General features: G+C 33.1%; 2 protein-coding genes across 3 annotated transcripts; one reads left to right on the top strand and one right to left on the bottom strand.

The window, feature by feature from the left end:
• The first annotated feature begins 2974 nt into the window (after positions 1–2974).
• LOC125074307 lies at positions 2975–4255 on the top strand. The gene is made up of 2 exons (XM_047685600.1): positions 2975–3041; positions 3124–4255. The coding sequence occupies exon 2, from the start codon at positions 3140–3142 to the stop codon at positions 4214–4216; it is 1077 nt and encodes a 358-aa protein (XP_047541556.1). The 5' UTR covers positions 2975–3041; positions 3124–3139; the 3' UTR covers positions 4217–4255.
• Positions 4256–4995: 740 nt separating this feature from the next.
• Positions 4996–19582, bottom strand: LOC125074297. 2 transcript variants are annotated; one of them, XM_047685589.1, is made up of 8 exons: positions 19519–19582; positions 18239–18347; positions 17195–17279; positions 16043–16182; positions 13199–13332; positions 11259–11753; positions 10295–10372; positions 4996–5046 (listed from the first exon to the last, which is right to left on the bottom strand). In XM_047685589.1, the coding sequence occupies exons 1-8, from the start codon at positions 19527–19529 to the stop codon at positions 5004–5006; spliced, it is 1095 nt and encodes a 364-aa protein (XP_047541545.1). In that variant the 5' UTR covers positions 19530–19582; the 3' UTR covers positions 4996–5003. The 2 variants fall into 2 exon arrangements, with proteins under 2 accessions (XP_047541545.1, XP_047541546.1); XM_047685590.1 differs by having other exon boundaries at positions 17195–17273.
• Positions 19583–21699: the final 2117 nt, after the last annotated feature.

Here is a 21699-nt window from a genome sequence, read left to right as displayed (position 1 = left end):
TTTAAAAATTAACTTCAATAGGTTAGAATTATGACATAAAGTAGTGACTAATGACTCACATTGGTTTCTTTATATCCCTTATATCTCTTTGAGTTATTATTCGAACACTAATAATATCGCGTGCTTTTGGTGTATAATTATTACTAGTATTACTAAGTTGTACGGTTGTGTGTTCGTCTTGTGTTACAATATTACTTTTATCTTCGTTCCCATTTTTATCTTTAACACTAACTCTGACCTGAATATCTTTTGATGTATTTTTCTTTGTATCCATTTTATTGTTTACATTTCCTTTATTTAAATATGAGTTTGAATTCAATTTTTCATACTCGACTATATTATAAACTTGTTCATCACTCGAGTTATTGTTTTTTTCATCGCTGCTTGTATCGGAAAAGTAATTTTGCGGTATGTCTATAACGATGTATTCAGAACTTTCAGTTTCAACTTTTTTAACCAAATTTTTTGAATGTAAAACAAATTCGATTTTACGAGAAAATGGCTTCGATTTCTCTATAAACCATTTTTGATCAGAATATGTAATTTCTATATTTTTATCTTTTTTCTTACTTGGGTAAAGCATGCTGACTGATATTTTCGGAACTGGTTTGTCTGTGATCGTATTTTGTATCATCCATGCCTGTATATTTTGTCGCATAAAATTGACTTTCGGATGTGTATATGAGTTAATTTTAGAAGATTCCCCTGTCTGTGAATTTCCTGTCGTTACTTCACTTTTTGAGCTAAAAATGACACCTGTATTTTTGTACACACAATCCATCAATTCAAAAACTGTACTACTACTGGTGGTGTACATGCTGTTGTTCCATCTTATTCTTACGCTACTGCGTGAATCAATTTTTTTTGACATAAAACGCTTAAACCAATCTTTTCCTATAGTGTAATCTTGAGAAATTTCATTTATTTTTTCAACAGGCATTTCAGGCGTATATTTATTTACAGCACCAATTTTTATCATAAGTCCATCTCCAAGTTCACATCGACCAGCAGTAACGCCCTGTTTTGGTCTAAATGGTTGCTTTGGTTTTTTTTTATTTTTCTTTCCAAAAAATAAAAACCTTCTTCCCTCCCCTTTTTCCTTTTTATTTGATTTTTCTTTCGGTAATTCGAGTTGAACTTTCTTCTTCTGCTTTTTTGATATGGAATTGTGTGAGCCTTCTTCAAGATTGAATTTCTTACCCCATAATCTAAACATATCTTTTACATCGTGACAGTCATTCTCGACAGTATCGGTAGTCCAATTTGGTGTTTCTTTTTCATCAACACCTGATTTGCTGTAAGAAGGATTCGACATAGGAGCATTACTAGCATTTGCGATTGATGGCATCGGACTGTATACTTTTATTTTTGAATATGAACGCGATTCCAATGAGGGCGGGTCAGAAGCAATTGATACATCTTTTCTACTCGGAACGCTCAATTTGCTGGAATCTTTAATTGTAATTGGTTTTTCTTTTTTGTTTAACCCTCGTCGTAATGCCTCAAAACGTCTACGCAATATTGAGGCACTTTTCAGTTCTGGTACGTGTTTTTCTTTGTTATTTAAATTAGTGTCTTCTCTGTCTGTTGTAAAAATCTTTCTGTATTCCCTTTCCAATTTGTTTTCTATAAAATCGTTCGATGTTCTTATTTTTTCATTGCTCGGATTTTCTAAATTATGTACGTGTTGTACGAGTGAATCTGAAGATATGTTTCTGTCGTCGTCTACATTTGGTACATCTGATTTAACTACAATAGTTGGTGTCTCCTTAATTTTATTGCCTTCTACTAACATTTTCCTCGTAGGACTGTCTTTCAATAATGTTATATTCTGTGATTGGAGTGATTTATCGATTCGTTTGATCTGTGTACTTTGTTTACTCTTCTGTGTATACGAACTTATGACACTCTTTTCAAGACTCGCAAATATCGGACTAGTTGAATTTGATATTTTCTTAAAAATAGGAGATAGTTTCTTGCTTAATACATTCGCCTTGACGTATTCAATTTCACCTCCAACACATTTCGAAGATGTTCTCTTGCGATTTAAAAAAGCGCTCTCGTAATTAACGGTATCGCATTGATTTGTGTTTCCTTAAAAAAAAATCTTAAAATTAATTATGTCACTATTAAAGTATATTAATTTCTGATATATTTAATTGTCAATAACATCAGTCACTTTAGTAATTACTATTATACTTACTCTGATCAAATGATACATCGGAAGCACCGACAGCCTTTTCCTCAGCCTGCGGTAAGTAAATCCGCCGAACTCTTTTCCTACAAACAGTTTTAACACTACCAACACCTACGTCTGCAAAACCTGTAGTATACTTCTGAGCTCTGTACACCTGATGGGAATTAAAGTACCGTTCTTTGTGTTTTACCCGTTTGCAAGTACAGATATCAATTTTACATTGACATTCGAAATCTTTAGAGTTTTTAATCGTTTCTATAAAATAACCTTTTGTATATTCGTGTTCTTTATTAAGATTTTCGTTTCCAGCTCTCATTAGACAAGCGCCTTTAGTATCTCTCATTTCTTCTTATTTATCATTATTTTCTTTATGCCTCATATTTACTTTTATCAGTTTTTCTTACTAAATAGAAACTTTTTCGAATGAATAAGTTCTACTTCACATTATTATTTTCATTAGATTTAATACAATTTTTAAATTTACAACAAATTTTTACAACATATTTTGACATTTAAACTTCTTTTCATAATTTTCGTATTTGAGTTACTTTGATTTCCCAAATAAGAATTTTATGTTTGACAATGGTAAAAATTTAAAATATTCATTGATTTACATTTTAAACTAACAAACCTCTAGTAGTTAATATGTTATGTTATATATATTATAGTGAAAAAAATTTTATTTTAAAAAATATATTTTTTTTCTAAATTAAATAAAAAGTAATTTTAAATGTCAAAGTCAGATTTATAAAAGCCTTTTTATGACATACTTTAGTCTTTACACATTTTATATCACTTTTGACTATTTATTTCTAAAGGTTCAAAAAGACCTAAAATTAATGTGGTAAGATATTTTAAATAACTAAACATTTTTATTTATGAATACGTTTTAACTCATAATTAATTATATACTATTATTTTTTTAGAATCACAATAGTTCACATGATATCCAGTCCCAATTACAAAAGTGTTGAAATAAATATCACAACGTATAAATACAATATCGCCAAAAATATGACTGAAGACAGACTTGATAGACGATTTTCTAAAAACAAACAAAACCGGTACATATGCTCTGTGTGCTTAAACCGAAAACGATCCAACGAAGATTATAAGAACATCGAAAGTAATAATCGAAAGTCATGTCCTATTTGTCAAGAAGGACAAGACTACGATTTTGAAACCAGTTACGCAGATCAAAATGCCCATAAAGATAATGATACTAATAATATACATAAAACAAACGAAACTTTACGCAATGGAATAGAAAAACAGGGAAAAATCATACAAACTTCTCAGCCAGATATAACACAAGGTATGTCGTTATTAAATGAAGTGCTGAGTGTATTTCAAAGTAAGAAACAATTAGACAATAAAGATAAATCATACAAAACAATAATATTAAAAGATGCAAGTGTAAGCACAGAAGAGAACAAGAAAGACGGCCCAAAACTATCTCTTAGTAAAATATTTTACTGTTCCATTGAAGAAACTAACCAAATGTACAATAATAAGTTTGTCATCATAAATTGTCAGCCAGAAACAACTAAAACTTCGCAATTTTCAATCGATTTAATCAACAGAAAATCATCATCAATACCTCAAATGAAATTAGAGGAATTAAAGAAATCTTTAAAAGAAAAAACAAAATCGAAAGACGCGATCGAAGAAGTCAACAGGATGTTTGCAAGTGTAAGAAAATATGAAATCACTCAAAATTTAGACATTCCGAACAGACCAATGGTACGGAGTGGTCCTAGAGTATTGCCTGTTGTAAAAACTCCCACCGAAGATAAAGGTACAAAGGGTGACTCTCCGAAAAATTGTCGAAATTGTCAGACAAATTACAAAATGTCAAGCGGTGATTCTTACGAGTGCTGCCATACAAACGAAAGATGTGAAAATTGTTTTTACATGAAGTGCCACTATCAACATCGTTCAAACCAAGCTGCTTGTCCAAATTGTCGTAAGCAATGCGACCACAGCAAACACCGGAACATTCATATACAAGATGTATAAAAATGTATTTGAGTTTATTAAAACTTTAACTAACCATTATAGATTTTATTATTTTATCTATTTTATTTAAAATAGGTTGACAGGCAGGCTAGAAAATGGAATACCTGGGGTTTAGGAGTCACCATCGTTATTGAATTTGGGACTGTACGTAATATTAAATATCCCTTACGTTACGTCGTCAACGCCATTAGAGCATTTGTTTGTCAGACGACGATATATGACAGCCGATAGCCACCACCGACACCATGAACTATTCTCATATTTCCAACAAAATCGTTCCGATTCGGCCATTCGCTCCATAGCTTCATACGGGCAGGTCATCATAGCAGATTATAACAGAAAACTTTATTTACTGTACCTATTATTTAATCAAATATTTGAGCCGCAAAAAAAAACAGTACAAAACAGTATTGGGTACATCCCATTGTAGAAGCTAGATATTCAGAGGGAGAATAATATACTCTTTAGCAAGCTACAAAATGCACCTTAAACAAAAATGCAAAATTACCGCCGCGCATAGGGCTCTGCGCACAAAGAGAATTTAAATGCACGTATAGAACACTTAATATTGTCCGACGGCTCAAGGGCATCCGATGGTGCCGCCAACACACCGGTATCGGCTCGGATGGCCGTCAGATCGCATATTCTATATGCGAGAGATGTGAATCTACCCAGACGTGCATTAGCACCATTACAACCCTGCCCGCTTGAAGATTAACTTGTTAATCAAACAATATAATTATAGTATTGATATATTTATTTATAAAACACTTAGTACGTGTTAACGTCAAAAGTAAAAGCTCTCCGAAGAAAATTTCATCTTCCCATCTCTGAAACAAAAATGAATAAATTAAACATCCTTTAAACTCGATCCATGTGTGATTTGATTTGATTTGACGTATACATTAGTTCAGTTAGACCAGACAGTAGACCCACTAGGGGTCTCCCGCGAAATTTCGCGTTTATTCAAAAGATTTCTTAGAAATTTCGGAACCAATGACAGCTTTTGTTTTGATTTCATTGTCACTCGACTACATTTTGCGCCAAAATAATGGAACCTCTTTTGTAATGAAATTGTTAATATCAAATAGTTATGACATTAGTTCAGTTAGAATTGGAGTTTGTCGAAAACAATTTACTTAAATTTTGTTTACGTTTTTCATTTTTTTTTCTTATACTGCCGTAGTACCTTCTTCAAGCCGAACAATAAGTTTTTACGCTTTCTAAAATTAATTATTTGTTAAATCGTAACAAATTTGTTAAATTGCAATCGAGAATCTTCTTTAATTTTTTACGATTGGAGCTCTTCAAAATGAGACCATAACCTGTGTAATATTTAAATGTGGCCATCATCCCATAATCACTAGCTCTGCAAAATGAGACCATTCCGATTTTTTATATGTGTTGGAATATACAAAAATTCAAGCCTCTATACATAATAGATTTCTCTTTCATTATATTATTCAATCTTTCACTCATTCACATTCGCTCACCACTCATTCAATCAACGAACAGCTTTACTTGATTATTTAATATTCATTATTAAAAACATTGTCAAACAGTGCAGACGTGTCTTATTATACCTACCCCATTTCCCTTCAGGTTATGGGCCCAGGTCATGTTTAAAGTTGTTTAAATAATTAAAATTAATAGTAAAAGTGTTACTCAAAATGGATTCGCGAAGTAAAAGAAATATACAACAATTTAACGGTGATCGCTATAGTACTTGGAAGTTTCGTATAAGGTCACTACTAGAAGAAATGCAGTTATTGCCTGTTATTGACGAAGAACCACCACCAATACCAGATAATGAGTGGATTAAGAAGAATATGCTAGCAAAAGGTACGATTGTAGATTACTTGGGTGACACATTTTTAAGCTTTGCAAGAGGTTCTTCTACTGCAAAATCCATAATGGCCGAACTAGACAAAGTATATGAGCGGAGGAGCTTAGCGACTCAATTGGCTTTACGTAAACAGTTACTTAATATGAAACTACAGCCAGATGTGACACTATTCGAACATTTTAACAATTTCGATAATATCATTACTGAATTAATATCGGCTGGTGCAAAATTGGATGAGATGGATAAAATATCACATTTACTTTTAACTCTACCCACATCATACGATGGTGTTATAACGGCACTGGAAACACTTGGAGAGGAACAATTGCATCTATCTTTTGTAAAAACTCGTCTTCTAGATCACGAAGTCAAACTAAAGAATACCACGACGACAGAACTCAAAGTTTTACATACATCAACGAATAAATTCAAATCGCAGAACAAAATTGGATTCGATAAAAGGAAATCATATAATTATTATAAAAAGAAGTCATACACCGGAAATTCATCATATAAAATTTCAAAATTATATTGTGATTATTGTGGACGACGAAATCATATGAAGAAGGATTGTCGATTTTTCAAAAAGTTACAACAAAATGGAGGTAGTAGCGGCAGTAAAACAGCAGCTGCGAGCGCTTTGCAAATCAGAAACGATAACGAGGACAGTTTCGCATTTATGTTTTCAACGTGTAAGTTGTCAAATTCTTATAAATATCATATTAATAATATTGTTTTCATTTTAGATTCGGGTGCAACTGACCACGTTGTAAATAGTAAGGAATTATTTTCTTCCTACTCAGAGTTCACAACACCGATTAAAATTGGTATAGCTAAGAACAATGAAAGCATTCAAGCGTTTGGTAAAGGTACAATAAATGTCACTACTAATTTAGGTTTTCAAGGGGCGATTAATAATGTATTATATGCGCCGGACGTGCCATGTAATTTAATATCTGTATATCGTATTCAACAAGGAGGTATGGTTGTTATATTTAAAAATAACAGTGTTTATATTAACAATAGTATCAAGTGTTTAGTATCGAGTGTTATCAGTAATAATTTATTTAAATTAGTTTTTCAAGTGCATACGCGATCTCAACATAATTTAAATTTGTCTCAAACTTCTACATCTTACGAACTATGGCATAAGCGTCTAGGTCACTTAAACAAAAATAAATTTAACATTCTAAAAAACTTAATTGATGATAGTTACCTAATTAATGATATTATGCCTAATGATACATTATGTGAGTCTTGCATACTTGGTAAACAGTCGCGGTTGCCCTTTGCAAAATCAAAAGATAAATCAGTCAGAAATAGGCCACTTTTTATAGTTCATTCCGATATTTGTGGTCCTATTACACCACCTACATTTGATGATAAAAATTATTTTATTACTTTTATTGACGATTTTACTCATTATACAGTAACGTATTTGATGCATTCTAAATCTGAAGCATATAAATGTATGAAAGACTACGTAACAAAATGTGAAAATTTATTTAATTCTAAAGTTGTTAATTTATATTGCGATAATGGCCGAGAGTATCTTTCAAACGAATTCAAAGAATTTTGTGTTGACAAAGGGATAATGTATCATTTAACGGTTCCTTACACCCCACAACAAAATGGTGTATCAGAAAGAATGAATCGTACATTAACCGAAATGGCTCGAACATTGGTTACAAGTGCGAAATTAAATAAAATATTTTGGGGTGAAGCTGTTTTAACAGCTACTTATTTAATTAACATACTACCCACTAAAACTCTGATAAATAAAACACCATACGAAATGTGGCATGGTAAAAGGCCGAAAATAAATCATTTAAAAATGTTTGGATCTACTGCATACGTTCATAACAAAGCTAGAAAAACTAAATTTGATGAGAAATCTTTCAAGTCAATATTGATCGGTTACGATGCAAACGGTTATAGATTATTCAATATCGAAAATAATCAAGTTTTTATAGCTCGCGATGTTATTTTTGACGAGTTAAACTTTGAAAAATCACGCCCTACACGTAGCAGTAGTGACAACATTGAAACCCTTTCAAAATTTAGTAAGCCCGAAATTGATTCGGCAAAGCTAAAAATAGATCAACAACAAGATTCTTTTAATGACAATTCGTTGGACGGTTCATCGAATACCACTAATTTAAGACGTAGCGAAAGAATTCGAGAATTACCCCCAAAGAATTATAAGCAAATGCACGATCCTGATTTATTTTTATCTCTTTTTAATGATACGCAATCTTTACCTACATCATATAAGAATATCTTCGATAGGCACGATTCTGATAAGTGGTTGAACGCTATACAGGATGAAATTGAGTCGCTTCGAAGCAACCAAACGTGGACATTAGTTATTAGACCGAAAAATGTTAATATTATAAGTTGCAAGTGGGTATTTACAATTAAAAATAATGAATTTGGTGAACCTACACGTTATAAAGCTCGGTTGGTTGCTCGAGGTTTCACTCAAGAGTATTTACAAGACTATCACGAAACGTTCGCACCAGTGGCTCGGATAACTACTTTTAGATTTATATTAGCACTGGCAAATCAGTTTGATTTACATTTACACCACATGGACGTTAAAACCGCGTTTCTAAATGGTATATTGAAAGAAAATATTTATATGGAAGTACCGGAAGGTATTTTAGCAAGTAATAACCAGGTTTGTAAATTGAATAAAACATTATATGGCCTAAAGCAGTCGTCCAGGTGTTGGTATGCACGGTTCGATCTCATTCTCAAGGAAATGGGTTTTAAGAACTCTGAATTAGATCCTTGTCTGTACATATTAGATAAAAATTGTATAGATAAAAACGTGTATATAGTTCTGTACGTTGATGATTTAATTATTACTACTAAAAATAGTAATTTATTACAAGCGTTTAAAAACAGTTTAATGCAAAAATTTCAAATGACTGATTTGAAGGACTTAAAACTATTTCTTGGTATTAGAATTCAAAGAACAACTAATACAATTTCTTTAGATCAAACAACATATTTGCAAAATGTTCTAAATAAATTTTCTATGAAAGATTGTAATCCATCGAATTCACCTTTTCCTTCTAAAATCAATTTTGTAGCTTTAAATTCAGACACTCACTATGATGCACCTTGTAAAAATGTTATAGGATGCCTTATGTATGCAATGCTTTGCACAAGGCCAGATATTTGTGCTTGTATTAATATATTAAGTAGATATCAATCTAAAAATAACGAAGAGTTGTGGAAATATTTAAAACATCTCTTACGATACATTAAAGGTACAATTAATTTAAAATTGGTTTATAAAAAATCTGAATATAAAGAGATAATAAGTGGGTATGCAGATTCCGACTGGGGAGGTGACGAGAACGACAGAAAAAGTACAACTGGCTATTTGTTTAAGGCCTTTAATAATTGTACAATTTCGTGGACCACACGAAAACAAAATACTGTCGCCGTCTCTTCAACGGAAGCTGAATACATGGCTCTCTTTGAGGCTGTGAGAGAAGCAGTCTGGATAAGGTCATTGTTAAATAGTATTTCTATACAAATAACAGAGCCTATTGTAATATTTGAAGACAATAATAGTTGTATATGTATTGCCAATAACCCCACAAATCACAAAAAATCAAAGCACATAGATATAAAATATCATTTTATTAGGGAACAAATCGCTAATCAAATAATAAAGCTAGAACCTACACAGGAAATCAACTAGCTGACATGTTCACAAAAGCGATACCCTCCAAGAGATTTATAGAATTAAGAAAGAATTTAAATTTGTTTTGAAAAATAATTCATGTTTTGTGTTAATCAAGTAAATGAAGGAATGAGTTTATTTAATAAATAAAACTATGGTTTATGTAACTAAATAGTTAGTATTTTATTTGTAAAAATGAGTAATGAAAGAAATTATGTTATGGTATTGTTATATTATATTAACTTGTATTTTTGAGGGGGACTGTTGGAATATACAAAAATTCAAGCCTCTATACATAATAGATTTCTCTTTCATTATATTATTCAATCTTTCACTCATTCACATTCGCTCACCACTCATTCAATCAACGAACAGCTTTACTTGATTATTTAATATTCATTATTAAAAACATTGTCAAATAGTGCAGACGTGTCTTATTATACCTACCCCATTTCCCTTCAATATGCACCCATCGTCCCATAATCACTGAAACAAAAATCGGCTTACGCTATTAATATATAAGATCACGTACCGATTTTCGTCGCATTTGTTTCGGTTCCTCTCTAGTTTTTCGCTATGAGCTCGTTCCCAATCCCTCGGCGAATCTTGACTATAAACAAAAATTCGTTAAAAGATTTCATTTATTATAATGGACAAAATACACAAACGTAACGTTATTTATTTATTTAAAAAAGGAACTCCAAGTGCACATGTAATTTAAAAAATATTAGTTTTTAAAGACAGTGTTTAAATGAACCTACAAGTAATGGTAAACGTAACATGAACTATATCAGTGTTGGTACTCATAATACCTCTTAAACAAAAATGAATCGATTAATTCCAAAAAGGCACAGATTATTTCGCCTACGTCACGTGCGATGGAGATTGATCGGTACGGTCAAGAATACGAGATAAATTATAAACTAAAGTAAATAAAAACAATTCCTAGGGCGGTCCTTGACCGGGACGTTTCTCCCGTATTGTAACAGTTCAAATTATTATATTATATAAATGAGTGAGAAGAATCGATCATCACAGTGTAAAAACAATAGACTTGAGTGCAGGCGAATATTCATAATCGAATCTTAAATTGGTGCATTAAGGACCAGTGTTGCCGGTACCGCTATTGGGCTTTATTACGAATCTGAAAATACCGCTATCATAAAGGGCTCCTTATACAGTGGCGAAGAATAAATGTTAGAATTTTGCGTTAAATTTCATTTCAAATTAATAACTAAAATCTACAAGAAGACAAAGCAACGGATAAAAGCTATCAAAAAGCGGTAATCAAGCAATATTTCAACTCTCAGTAACAGCCCAGAGTTTGGAAGATGAAATTGTGTGCAATCGCGTAAAGCAATTAACTCTAATATAAGAGTCCAAGGATAGAGTGCGCCTTTCTTGATCTCGCTTGAGATTGACTGCTATCATTACATCATTTTTAAAAATGTCTAAATATTCAGAGGCAAACAAATAACATTAAAATATAAACTCACTCCCCCAAACCTAAATTGAAATAGGGCTTATCATTGGATTTACTTCCTGAATTTTTGTGATCGAGTTCTTTCGTTAGTACTTTTTTTAAATTGTTCGATGAATCGACAAATTTGGACATGTAATCATTAAGTGTCTCCATTTTCGCGAACAGAACATCTTTATCGCACTCATCTACTGGTGTATCAATTATACTTTCGGTATCTTTTGATGCGTCTCTATTATTTCTTTTAGTGACGGATATATCAGTCCAAATCAAGTCTGTATTGCTTGCAGTATGTTTCAAAATTTTTATTTTAGGTGAAACAGTTTCTATCACAAATTCGCCATCTTCAATAATTTCGTCTGGCGCTTTGTAATATGATTGTCTTATACCGTAAGTTTGTGCCGTATTATCTTCTGTGAGACCCACTTTCGTTTTATCCATAACTAGTTTAAGAAGATTATCCAAGCCAATTTTATGATCGTTCAAGAGATGCCGGTCTAGCACTGTTATCCTGTAAGAAATGTTGTTATACAATAATTGATACTATATTATTGTAACCATGGAGTATTTAAAAGAAAATATATAAATATTGTTAATCCATTTCTGCCTAGACTGTTTTTGCATCGATTTATTTTTATTTCCACATTTATATATTATGTAACTTTAAATTTGCTTTCCTACAATCTCGGGAGTCATTTCGTGAATGGGGACGGAAGTGTGTAGCATATGCCAGGGAAGCACGTTATTTGAATTGACCGATGAGAGGGCGCGGTGCTGTAGTTGGTCAGATGCAGCCGACATATTTTCAGAGAGGATATTGCTACAATATATGTATATATTATTATATATTGCGTATACCAATATGAGATCATATGCGACTGCTACTTTTATTTTTTATTTAAGACCCGAAACTAAGTCTTTCAACATTATTTGTAGTTTTCAATTATGAAAATTTGCAATTCTGAATTTTTGTGAGAGTGACGACCCCATAGGCAGATAAAGATTAATTTACTTTATAGTTAAACGGGCAGTCTTTAGTTTAATAGCAACCAAATCTAAGAGAAATAAAGGAAGTTTTTATAAGGCATCATTTCCGTGGCATGTTTATAGAAAAAAAAACTACAATGACTTTGTTTTCACTTCATTAAGATTTTATTATATAATTAATACATAAGTAACCTTATCGACACCTATTAGTTGATGGTAGGGCTTTGTGCAAACCCATCTGGTAAGGTACCACCCATTCATCATATATTCTACCGCCAAACAGCAATACTCAGTATTGTTGTATTCCGGTTTGAAGGATGAGTGAGCCAGTGTAACTACAGCCACAAGGGACGATGCGATAGCGATGTATGGAATTATAATTCCATATCTTACGTCAATATCTTACAGCGTCATTGTCTATGGGCGGGCAGTGGTGACCTCTTACCATCAGGTAGCCCATGTGCTTGTCTGCCTACCTATATAATATAAAAGAAACCCTAACTTTAAATGCATATTCTTATATATACCATAAACTAAGATTATTACTAAAATGCAAGCAACGGTTGCCATTTTGTTTTAAATTACGTTTTTCCGGTAAATTAAAAACCAAAACATGTATTGTTAAATGAAAAATTGGTATCCACGATTAACAAAGGATAAATTAAAAAAAAAATTCAAGGTCATTTGTTAAGAATAAACACATACACGCACTTACATATTGTGAGGAAGGTCTTGAGTATGAACGTGGATGAATATAGAGGAAACGGACGACCAATGACAAGATGGATGGATTTTGTGAAAGATGATATGGCTGGAAATAATGTTACTTGTGAGATGACGTTAGATAGGGACGTGTGGAAGAAGAAGACATGCTGCGCCGACCCCAAGTAAATTGGGATAAGGGCAGGAGGATGATGATATACAATAAGATTTTTTAAATTCGACTATATCAACTATTCCTGTACCCACCGATCAGCATCAAAAGAGCACAAGTGACAAGCAAAAATCTCGTTATGCTCTCTCAGTGGCTCGATCACCCCACTCACACTTGATCCCAGATCTTTCATAGCTTTCGATGTACATTCGCTTTGTCCGGATAAATCCTGCAAAGATTATTTCTATAGTGGTATCTTTGGACACAGTCTAACCAGATTTCTAGCCAGTTCTCTCCGAACCTACAGCTTTAAGTCTAATCTAATCATGTACATGACAAAAGTGCTCACAAGACCTACTTGAATTAAATTATACATTTATTTTTCATGGCAAAGTGCTTAGACAAACTTGAGCATACACTTGTGTTAAGATTTTGAATGATATCTATCTAAGTCTATAAATTAGGAGCATCATTGTTATTCAAGGCGTTGAATGGAAAAATCATCATTTCAAATTTGTTCTCAAACTGACAATAACTTGCTTATCAATTGCATACTTACAAACTTGTATTGTGTAAGTTTTATTTTTAATAAAGGAAACGTATAATTAAAAAGTAATACTAGTTGTCGCTTGTTGCTTCGCTCGCGTTTTAGAAGTTTGCCGTCCGGTGTTTGACATATTAAAGTAACCTATATTTTTCCTTGGGGTTCAAGCATACTTCAAACAAAATCTCATCAATTTCATCAACAGACAGACAGAGTTACATTCTCATTTATTATATTAGTATAGATTTCGTTGAGCCAGACCATCTGTCCCAGTATAAAAACTTAGAAACCGTCGTCCTTAATAAATATGTTTCACAAGACAATCAGAAATTTAAATCGTGAAATTTTATTTGTGACACTTCAAACTTCCAAACTCGATAAAATAATAAAAATATTGAATAATCTATTGTAAGGAGTCTCCATATATCATCATCGCCACTCTGCGATCGGCTATAAAATGCGGGTACTTCGAAGTAGCAAGGGATTGGCTCGTCATAATCAGCGATTTTCGTTATTAAGGTCACGTAAGGCATTTTGTTTTTCCTTACGTTATTTAATTATCAAAGTTTACAGTACTTGTAGATTTTGTTTTTTTTATTTAAAAATCCACTTCTGATGCTAAAACTATGTATTATAAAATGTTCAAGATGTCCTTTTATTTATCTCGTTGTAGGAACACATTTACGAGTTTCCCCCACACCAAGTGGCAAGGATATGTGGGATTTGCCTCTAACGGACGCTAAATACGCTGGGATACCCTCTAAAATACAAGCGGTACCCAATTCTAGTTTTCTTCTGCGGCTTATATCGCATATGTAGAGAGGAGGACAGTTGTTAGTATCCTTTATTGAATCCCTGGCAATCAAGGTGTATCCAAAAATTCCTGATTATTGGTTAAAATTAAACGTAGGTAATCACTTTCACATTAACAATATTACATGTGGATTTATGTTTTATTTCGTTGTATTTTTTTAATGTTTTTTTTATTTTTTCATTGGATTCCATCAATGTCATTTGGGCGCCATCTTTGTAAATATTGTAATACAATACAATATCGACCCGCATTTATTGCACAAGCTGCTCTGTCAATTCAATTAATACCATTTGCTAGTCGATGAACAAAAGGGGCTTTCTCTAAATATACAATAATTACTTTAACGTACCCAATTGGCAATTTGTAGTAAAATCGGCTTAATTTATAAATGTTGCTGTCTTCTTCTTTCGAGCGTCAAATCAATGACAAAAGAAAGAGAGGAAAGAGTGTGTACCTGAACACTCAGGCAACAAAGTTTTATAAAAGAATAAACTCCCGTAAATATCCGTAACACAGGAGCCGTGATGGTCCAGGGGCTGAGCGTGAATCTTAACCGAATCTAAGTTCAAACCTTGACAAGCGTCACCTGTATCTTCATGTGTTTAATTTGTGTTTGTCATTTATCTCAAGCTCGGTGAAGTAAAACATCGTAAGTAAACCTACATGTGTCATGTGAGAAACTGCAACGTATCCAACAACCCGCATTGGAGCAACGTGGTGCAGTAAATATACAGGGTGTTCCTTTGTTTGATAAAATCGAAGCATCATTCGTTTATTTCAAAATAACTGCCCTTTTTAACTGTATATTAATATGACGATTTGCAAATGACTTAAACTACGATTAATTCTCCCTTCATATGTTTTACAACCAAACAGATTATTGTAAAGAGTATTGCAAAAAGTAATTGTCTCATCAAAATCGGTTAAGTCATAACAACGAATAAAAAATTATAATAGATATTTCTTTATGTACAGTCAGAGTAAGAAAACCTTCGTCAGTTTTCAAATTCATTCCTTTATCAAGTCGTGACTCTTAGTACATTTTGAAACTAAAGCATTAAACAGAAAACTGCACATAAAATTAACCTAACATAGTATGACAACTAGGTTCAAAATAGTGTACATTGCGACGCAATATGTCATATTCGATCGGTAAAGCAGATTATCGCGCATACTGAGCACACGAAAATTGACCTTAAGGTGACGAACCTTTTGTTACCCCGACTATACATAGTTATTTGTTTTTCGCTATATATTTTCGTTATAATTAGGTAACTATTGTATTCACTAATTTCTAGATTTACCGCAATTCCTCCCCCCACCCTCATCTATAGTATTATTCACAGTTAAACCACTGAATCGAATATGACGAAAATTTGTATGAAGCAAGCTTAAACCTCAAGGAAGGATAGGCTACTACTACTACTTTTTGACACCTAATACCTAAACGCGAGCAAAGACAGCAGCGACAACTAGTAAGATATAAAGTATAACTTTTCTTATTATTATCAGGTTTAAAGATATTATTCCGTATGTATTAAATAAAACGGAACAAGGCACGGAATTTTAATACATACTAACCAAACACTTCGTCAAACTTATATCACCGACAAAGTTGTGGCGATCGCCCTCCTCGGGATGCGCAAACAATGTCTTACTGCGACAGATGCGCGCACGCAGCTTCTCGAACAAACGGGTCGCGGATGACGTTCGTCCTCCTACTGTGACACAATCAAAATATTATTTAGTTATTTAAGCTATGTTAAGCAAATATAAATATCGATAGGAGAATGAAGCTAGCAACGGTTCGGAATTATTCAACTAGAAACTTTGACACTAGAAATCAGGTTAGGTCAGGACCATTGAATTTTCACGTGCTTAATTTGTGTTTATAATTCATCTTGTGGAAACATCGTGAGGAAATCTGCGTGTGTCTGTTTTAGTAAAATTCTGCCACGTGTGTATCATCAACCCGCATTGGAGCAGCGTTGTGGAATACCCTCAAACGTTCTCCTTATATTAAATGGAGAGGATTAGCGCAATGGTTAATCTTTACAGACTGTAACGTGACTTTAGTAAGCTATGCTTGCTGTCTTACTCTTTCGAATGGCTAATCAATGATAATAGAAAAGGATAAATATGTTTTCACCTAAACACCCGCTAAACAACATTTGTAAACTGTCAAGACTGTTTTTTTGTAGTTATTAAATTAATTTGGTAGTAGTACATTAGCCAAGTCTGTCTAGTTGGGTACCACCCTCTCATCAGATATTCTACAACCAGATAATAATACTGAGTATGGATGTGTTCCAGTTGGTAAGGCGAACAGTGTCACTACCGGCACATCTGTGTATATAAAAGTGAAATACCACTCAGTTCAATATCAATCACGAGATCTCAGAAACTAAAACACCTACAAACTTGAAACTGGCATGGAGGTTCCTTGTAGGGTTTAGACATCCGCTACGGAAGGAAACTCCGCCCCGGGGGTAAAACGGGGTTTGAAAGTTTGTGCTTTATAAATTTCGCGCGGCTTAAGCTGCAGGATCAGCTAGTAGGGGTATTAGATTTTATCACCCAGGTATTCCCAACGCTAGTGGTGCATTGGCATTGTAAGGTATGCTTAATATTTCTCACAGCGCCAATGTCTATGAGCGGATGTGACTCCGACTCCTTATGTCAGGTGACACATTTTCCCGTCCGTAAACTAAATAATTAAAAAAAAAAACTAACATTTCAATCCTTGTTTTTCTGGACTCGTTGGCAAAGATTTCTCCAAACATGCAGCACGAGGCACAGTATTCGACTTAGTCTGAAACTATTAATAAAAGAAAACTACCATTGACTTCTATTTATCCGAAAGCTATGAATTAGGAAGGTGCTTTAAATTTTGTTGTATGGTCAAATATTATATTTATTTATTATGCCTCTCCATAGTTGTCCAACAGTCCAACAGTGTGGTCCAACAGTCCAGCTGTTGGTCCAATCCTCCACGTATAGAAAGGTAGTTCGTGAATGTTTGACGATGTTGGATCATGTTGGCGTTCCGATGGCGGCAAATTGTAATCAAATCAATGGAGTGTAGAGGGATTGTCCGTGTGAGTCGGTCATTCGAATATACCCTCCACATTAATGTCCAGGTAGTGATTGACTGAGTCGGGACAGATTGGAGTCATGATGGAAAGTTGGATGATCGTGTGGAGCCAGCATTAAGCTTATAATCACGCAACATTCAACTGTGAGACTTTTAACTGACGTATTTAAGTTTTTTTTTATTATTATTATTTAAATTGAAGCTCTATTGGCTTCTGTATGTCCAATTATAGATTTATAGAGGTATTCATTAGATCGATGATATTAAAAGCCTGAAAAATTATAACAGACGACATCTATCACATTTATTTTTCTCTTAAAATAGATGGTGCTTTTGATAATATGGTGATAATTGGGCCACCGGTAAGTGGTCAGTACCGCGGATAGACATTGACACTGCATGAAATGTCAAGCATGGCTTGCATTTTGACGTGCCAACAATCTTGGAAACTAAGATGCCTGCAGTTACACTGGCTCACTCACCCATCAAACCAGAACACAATACTACATATTGCTATTTGACGGTAGAATAAGCAATCCGAGTGGTACCTACCCCGGGTTTAATAAAGGCATTAAGGTAGAGTGTTTTACGAATGCTTTACCTTTTAAAATACTTTGACCATTAAGTCAAGTAAAGGCATTTCAAAAATACACTGCAATAATCTTACTAATGACTATACTAACATTAGATATGCCAGGCTTGAAATCCCAATCTGTCGGCTGTTCGTGGTGTAGTTGACGGTGCATAATCAACGCACTCTCGAACTGGGCTGTAAAACTGCACTGCGAACAACTAGACGAAACAATAATTATTAAAAATCCCTTATATATGTTACTGTACTCGAACTGCGGTAAATCCAAAGATTTTCCAGTAAAACCAAAGATCTACCATTATTAATGGTAAATCTCCGAAAAAGTTTGCGAATCGAACTTTTACCACCATTCACTTGGTTAATCTTAGGATTTATATTAGAGGCTCTGTAAATGTTGAAAAAAAAACATGTCATAACGTGTTATAAAATAATATCAGAAATGAAAATACTTAAAGTAAGTTAGGTTAAGTTATTTAATTAATATCGTTTGAAACCTATATAATAATATATACCTAAGGTTTTGATTAATAGTAAATTGACATAAATGATTATGAATTACTCATTATTCTATTCCTAAATCCAACATCTACCAGCTGACAGCGGTAAAACCTAGCATATACCGAATTCGAATGTTAAAAGTCCGACAAAATCGTCGCATTTTCAGAATTACTCACTTTTACCAACACATGTCGGTAAATCCTAAAAGTTACTCTTAAATCTTAAGATTTACCTTAGTTCGGTACCTTAGCTATTACAGTAACATAAATACGAAATGCAGATTCTTTATGGTAAACGAAACTTAATCGATTCAGTGGTTTGACCGTGAAACAGCAGACAGACAGAGACACTTTCGCGTTTATAATATTAGTGTAGATTAATAAGTATGGAATACATTTCGGAAATTTTAGACAAGTGAACATATTTTTACAACTTTATTGCGTTACAGAATCATTGATTTCAAATAGATGTTAAAGGAAGTGTCATTAGTATAATCTAATAAATTCGATTGAAACAGTAAATATTTGTTTAGTTTTCAATGTAACTATTTTTTTTGTTGCTAGGAGATCTTCAAAATCAGAGGCACAACGTTTTGTTCATAATCCATACGTTAAAAGTCATGAACGATATAATCTAAAACGCCTGCAAAATTTATATAGCAATAACCTGGACTGTTTATTTGCTATAATAAAAGATAAGGTTCATCTTTAGTTGTACCTTAATGTTCTATGACTATAATTTAAAACATGTCAGAGCGAGTCTTGAATCGTAAGCATTTGAATATTCACGCAATAGGTAAACGGATAGACGTAATCTCTCTATAAAACTTTCATTTCATATAAACAATAAATAGTTATGTAAATTTGTACTTACCAATAGGACATTATAAAATGATCGTTATAAAAAAAGTGGCACAAAAGTTATGAAAGTTTTGACAGGTTATGTCATCTCCGAAAATTTGACAGCTTGGAAAAGAGTTTTGTTATATTTAAAATAATTATATTGTCAGTTGCATTATTTCATAAAATACCTGTCATTTGTTAATATTTAGCCTATGATAATATTATTTTTAAAATAACCAATTTTTTAATAAATCACGTTTAGTTAATTACATCTAAAGCTATTTCTTAACATTGTGTTTTCCTTTTTTATCTATAATTGTTATATAGAAATTTTCATGTCAACACGATTAAAAAAAATACGTATTACGACAATTTAATACATTTATCTGTGTTATAAATATGACAGCGTATATTATAAGAACACGCTTCTTTAAAATTACAAGTCCAATTTGAAACTCTTTAAGTTGAAAACTTTTTTATTTAAGACATATTTACAAGCACTTTTGCGTTATGCTAGAAGATGACATTAAATGTAAAGAGGCCACTGCTGCGGTATGTAGATTCTACCGAAACAAATCTTAATAATTTTAATAGCTCTTTAACACCAATTAAGTAATATATCGTAATAAATTTCAATATATCTCGAATTAAATTTACAAGCTCCGTTTTATCATCTATAATATCTTCTAATATGTAATGGGCCATATTTATATTGATTTTTTTTAATCATAATATTGCGGGATTTATATAAGATATATATCCCGCTGTGTTTCTTTCGCCGGTTCTTCTCAGGTCCGAGGTGCTAAATTCCAAACTGGTGGTAGATTTTTGACAATCAATAAGCAAGTGTAAACACTTCTATATTGAATAAAGATTTTAGACTTTGATTTATGTTGATGGTTGGGGGGCGGGTTTTGGTTTAATTTAGTAGGTTTTAAGAAGCGAATGCGTTAAGTTATCATTTAAGCTACACTTATTTTGAGTTTCATCCAAATCTATGCGGCCGTTTTGATTTGGTTGAGTATTACAAACTTAACCGATATTACATGGTGAGATCCTCCTTTTGCCACACAACGTTATGCGTGAAATTTATATCGTCATTATTTGTTTAGTATGTTGCTATAAAAAAGCTACTTTCTATTTTTTAAGCATAAAAACTTTCACATTTATATTAGTAGGATAATCTATGACCAAAAGGGACGGAGAAGTGACTGTAAACTTAAACGAATATGGCGAACTGTACAAAATAGGCCACGCGTATTAAAAGATAGGGTCAGGTGTATAAGTCTCACTACTGGGCTAAGGCACTACCTATGAAGAGAAGTTTTTTTGACCTTATTCCACCATGCTGCTCCAATTCGGAATGAATACACATGCAGCAGAATTTCTGCTGCAGAATTTCATTGCATTGATACACATGCAGGTTTCCTCACGATATTTATTCACCGCCAAACACATTATGATATCAGATATTATGAAAACAAATGAACATCATGGAAATTCAATGGGGCTGCCTGAGTTCGAACCCGAAATCAAAATAAGATACTCGTGTTCCAACAACTGGTCCAATCTCAGCCGTTATACCTTGTACTAATAGATGTGATTGGGAGACGATGGCTACACATAAGAAGTCGGTTATGGTCTCATTACCCTCAGTCTCAGCTTCAGTCGTATATGTGCAGAAAAATAAAGAGAATCTTGATTGCAATTACCAAATTATTATGGGAGAGCGAAAAAATCAAGAAAATAAAAACGATTGAACCTAATAGGACATAGGTTGTTCTTTGTTTTGTGTTGTAATAAAAAGAATAATAATAATTAACTGTTTGGCTGCGGCTTCGATTCAAAAGTCAAAGCAAATTTTGATAGAATCCAGATGCTAGGCTTTCTGAAGCGTCGCCAATTCCCAGTCAACTTGGCATTTGACAAGAGGCAAAGATAAACTTTGGACAAAGTCAGCCTTTATTAGCCAAGCTCCGTCTTCTCAAACGGTCAACTATACGTTGCAATGTCTCGAGTCCGTTCTGAAAACTCACTCAAGATACAAATTGACAACAACTGACAGCACGCTGTCATTGATGCAGAAGGACCATTCGACAGAAACGTTGTCGGAGACGAAACATTACAATAAGTACAATGCTTACAGTTTATTGCAATGACAATTAAACAAATTAAAACTTTTCAAATAACAATGTTTAAGTTGTGTAAATTG

The sequence above is a fragment of the Vanessa atalanta genome, chromosome 27 (genome assembly GCF_905147765.1).
Source record: "Vanessa atalanta chromosome 27, ilVanAtal1.2, whole genome shotgun sequence".
NCBI lineage: Eukaryota > Metazoa > Arthropoda > Insecta > Lepidoptera > Nymphalidae > Vanessa > Vanessa atalanta.
The sequence above is the reverse complement of the archived record's forward strand: the minus strand, read 5'-3'. Positions and strand labels throughout refer to the sequence as shown.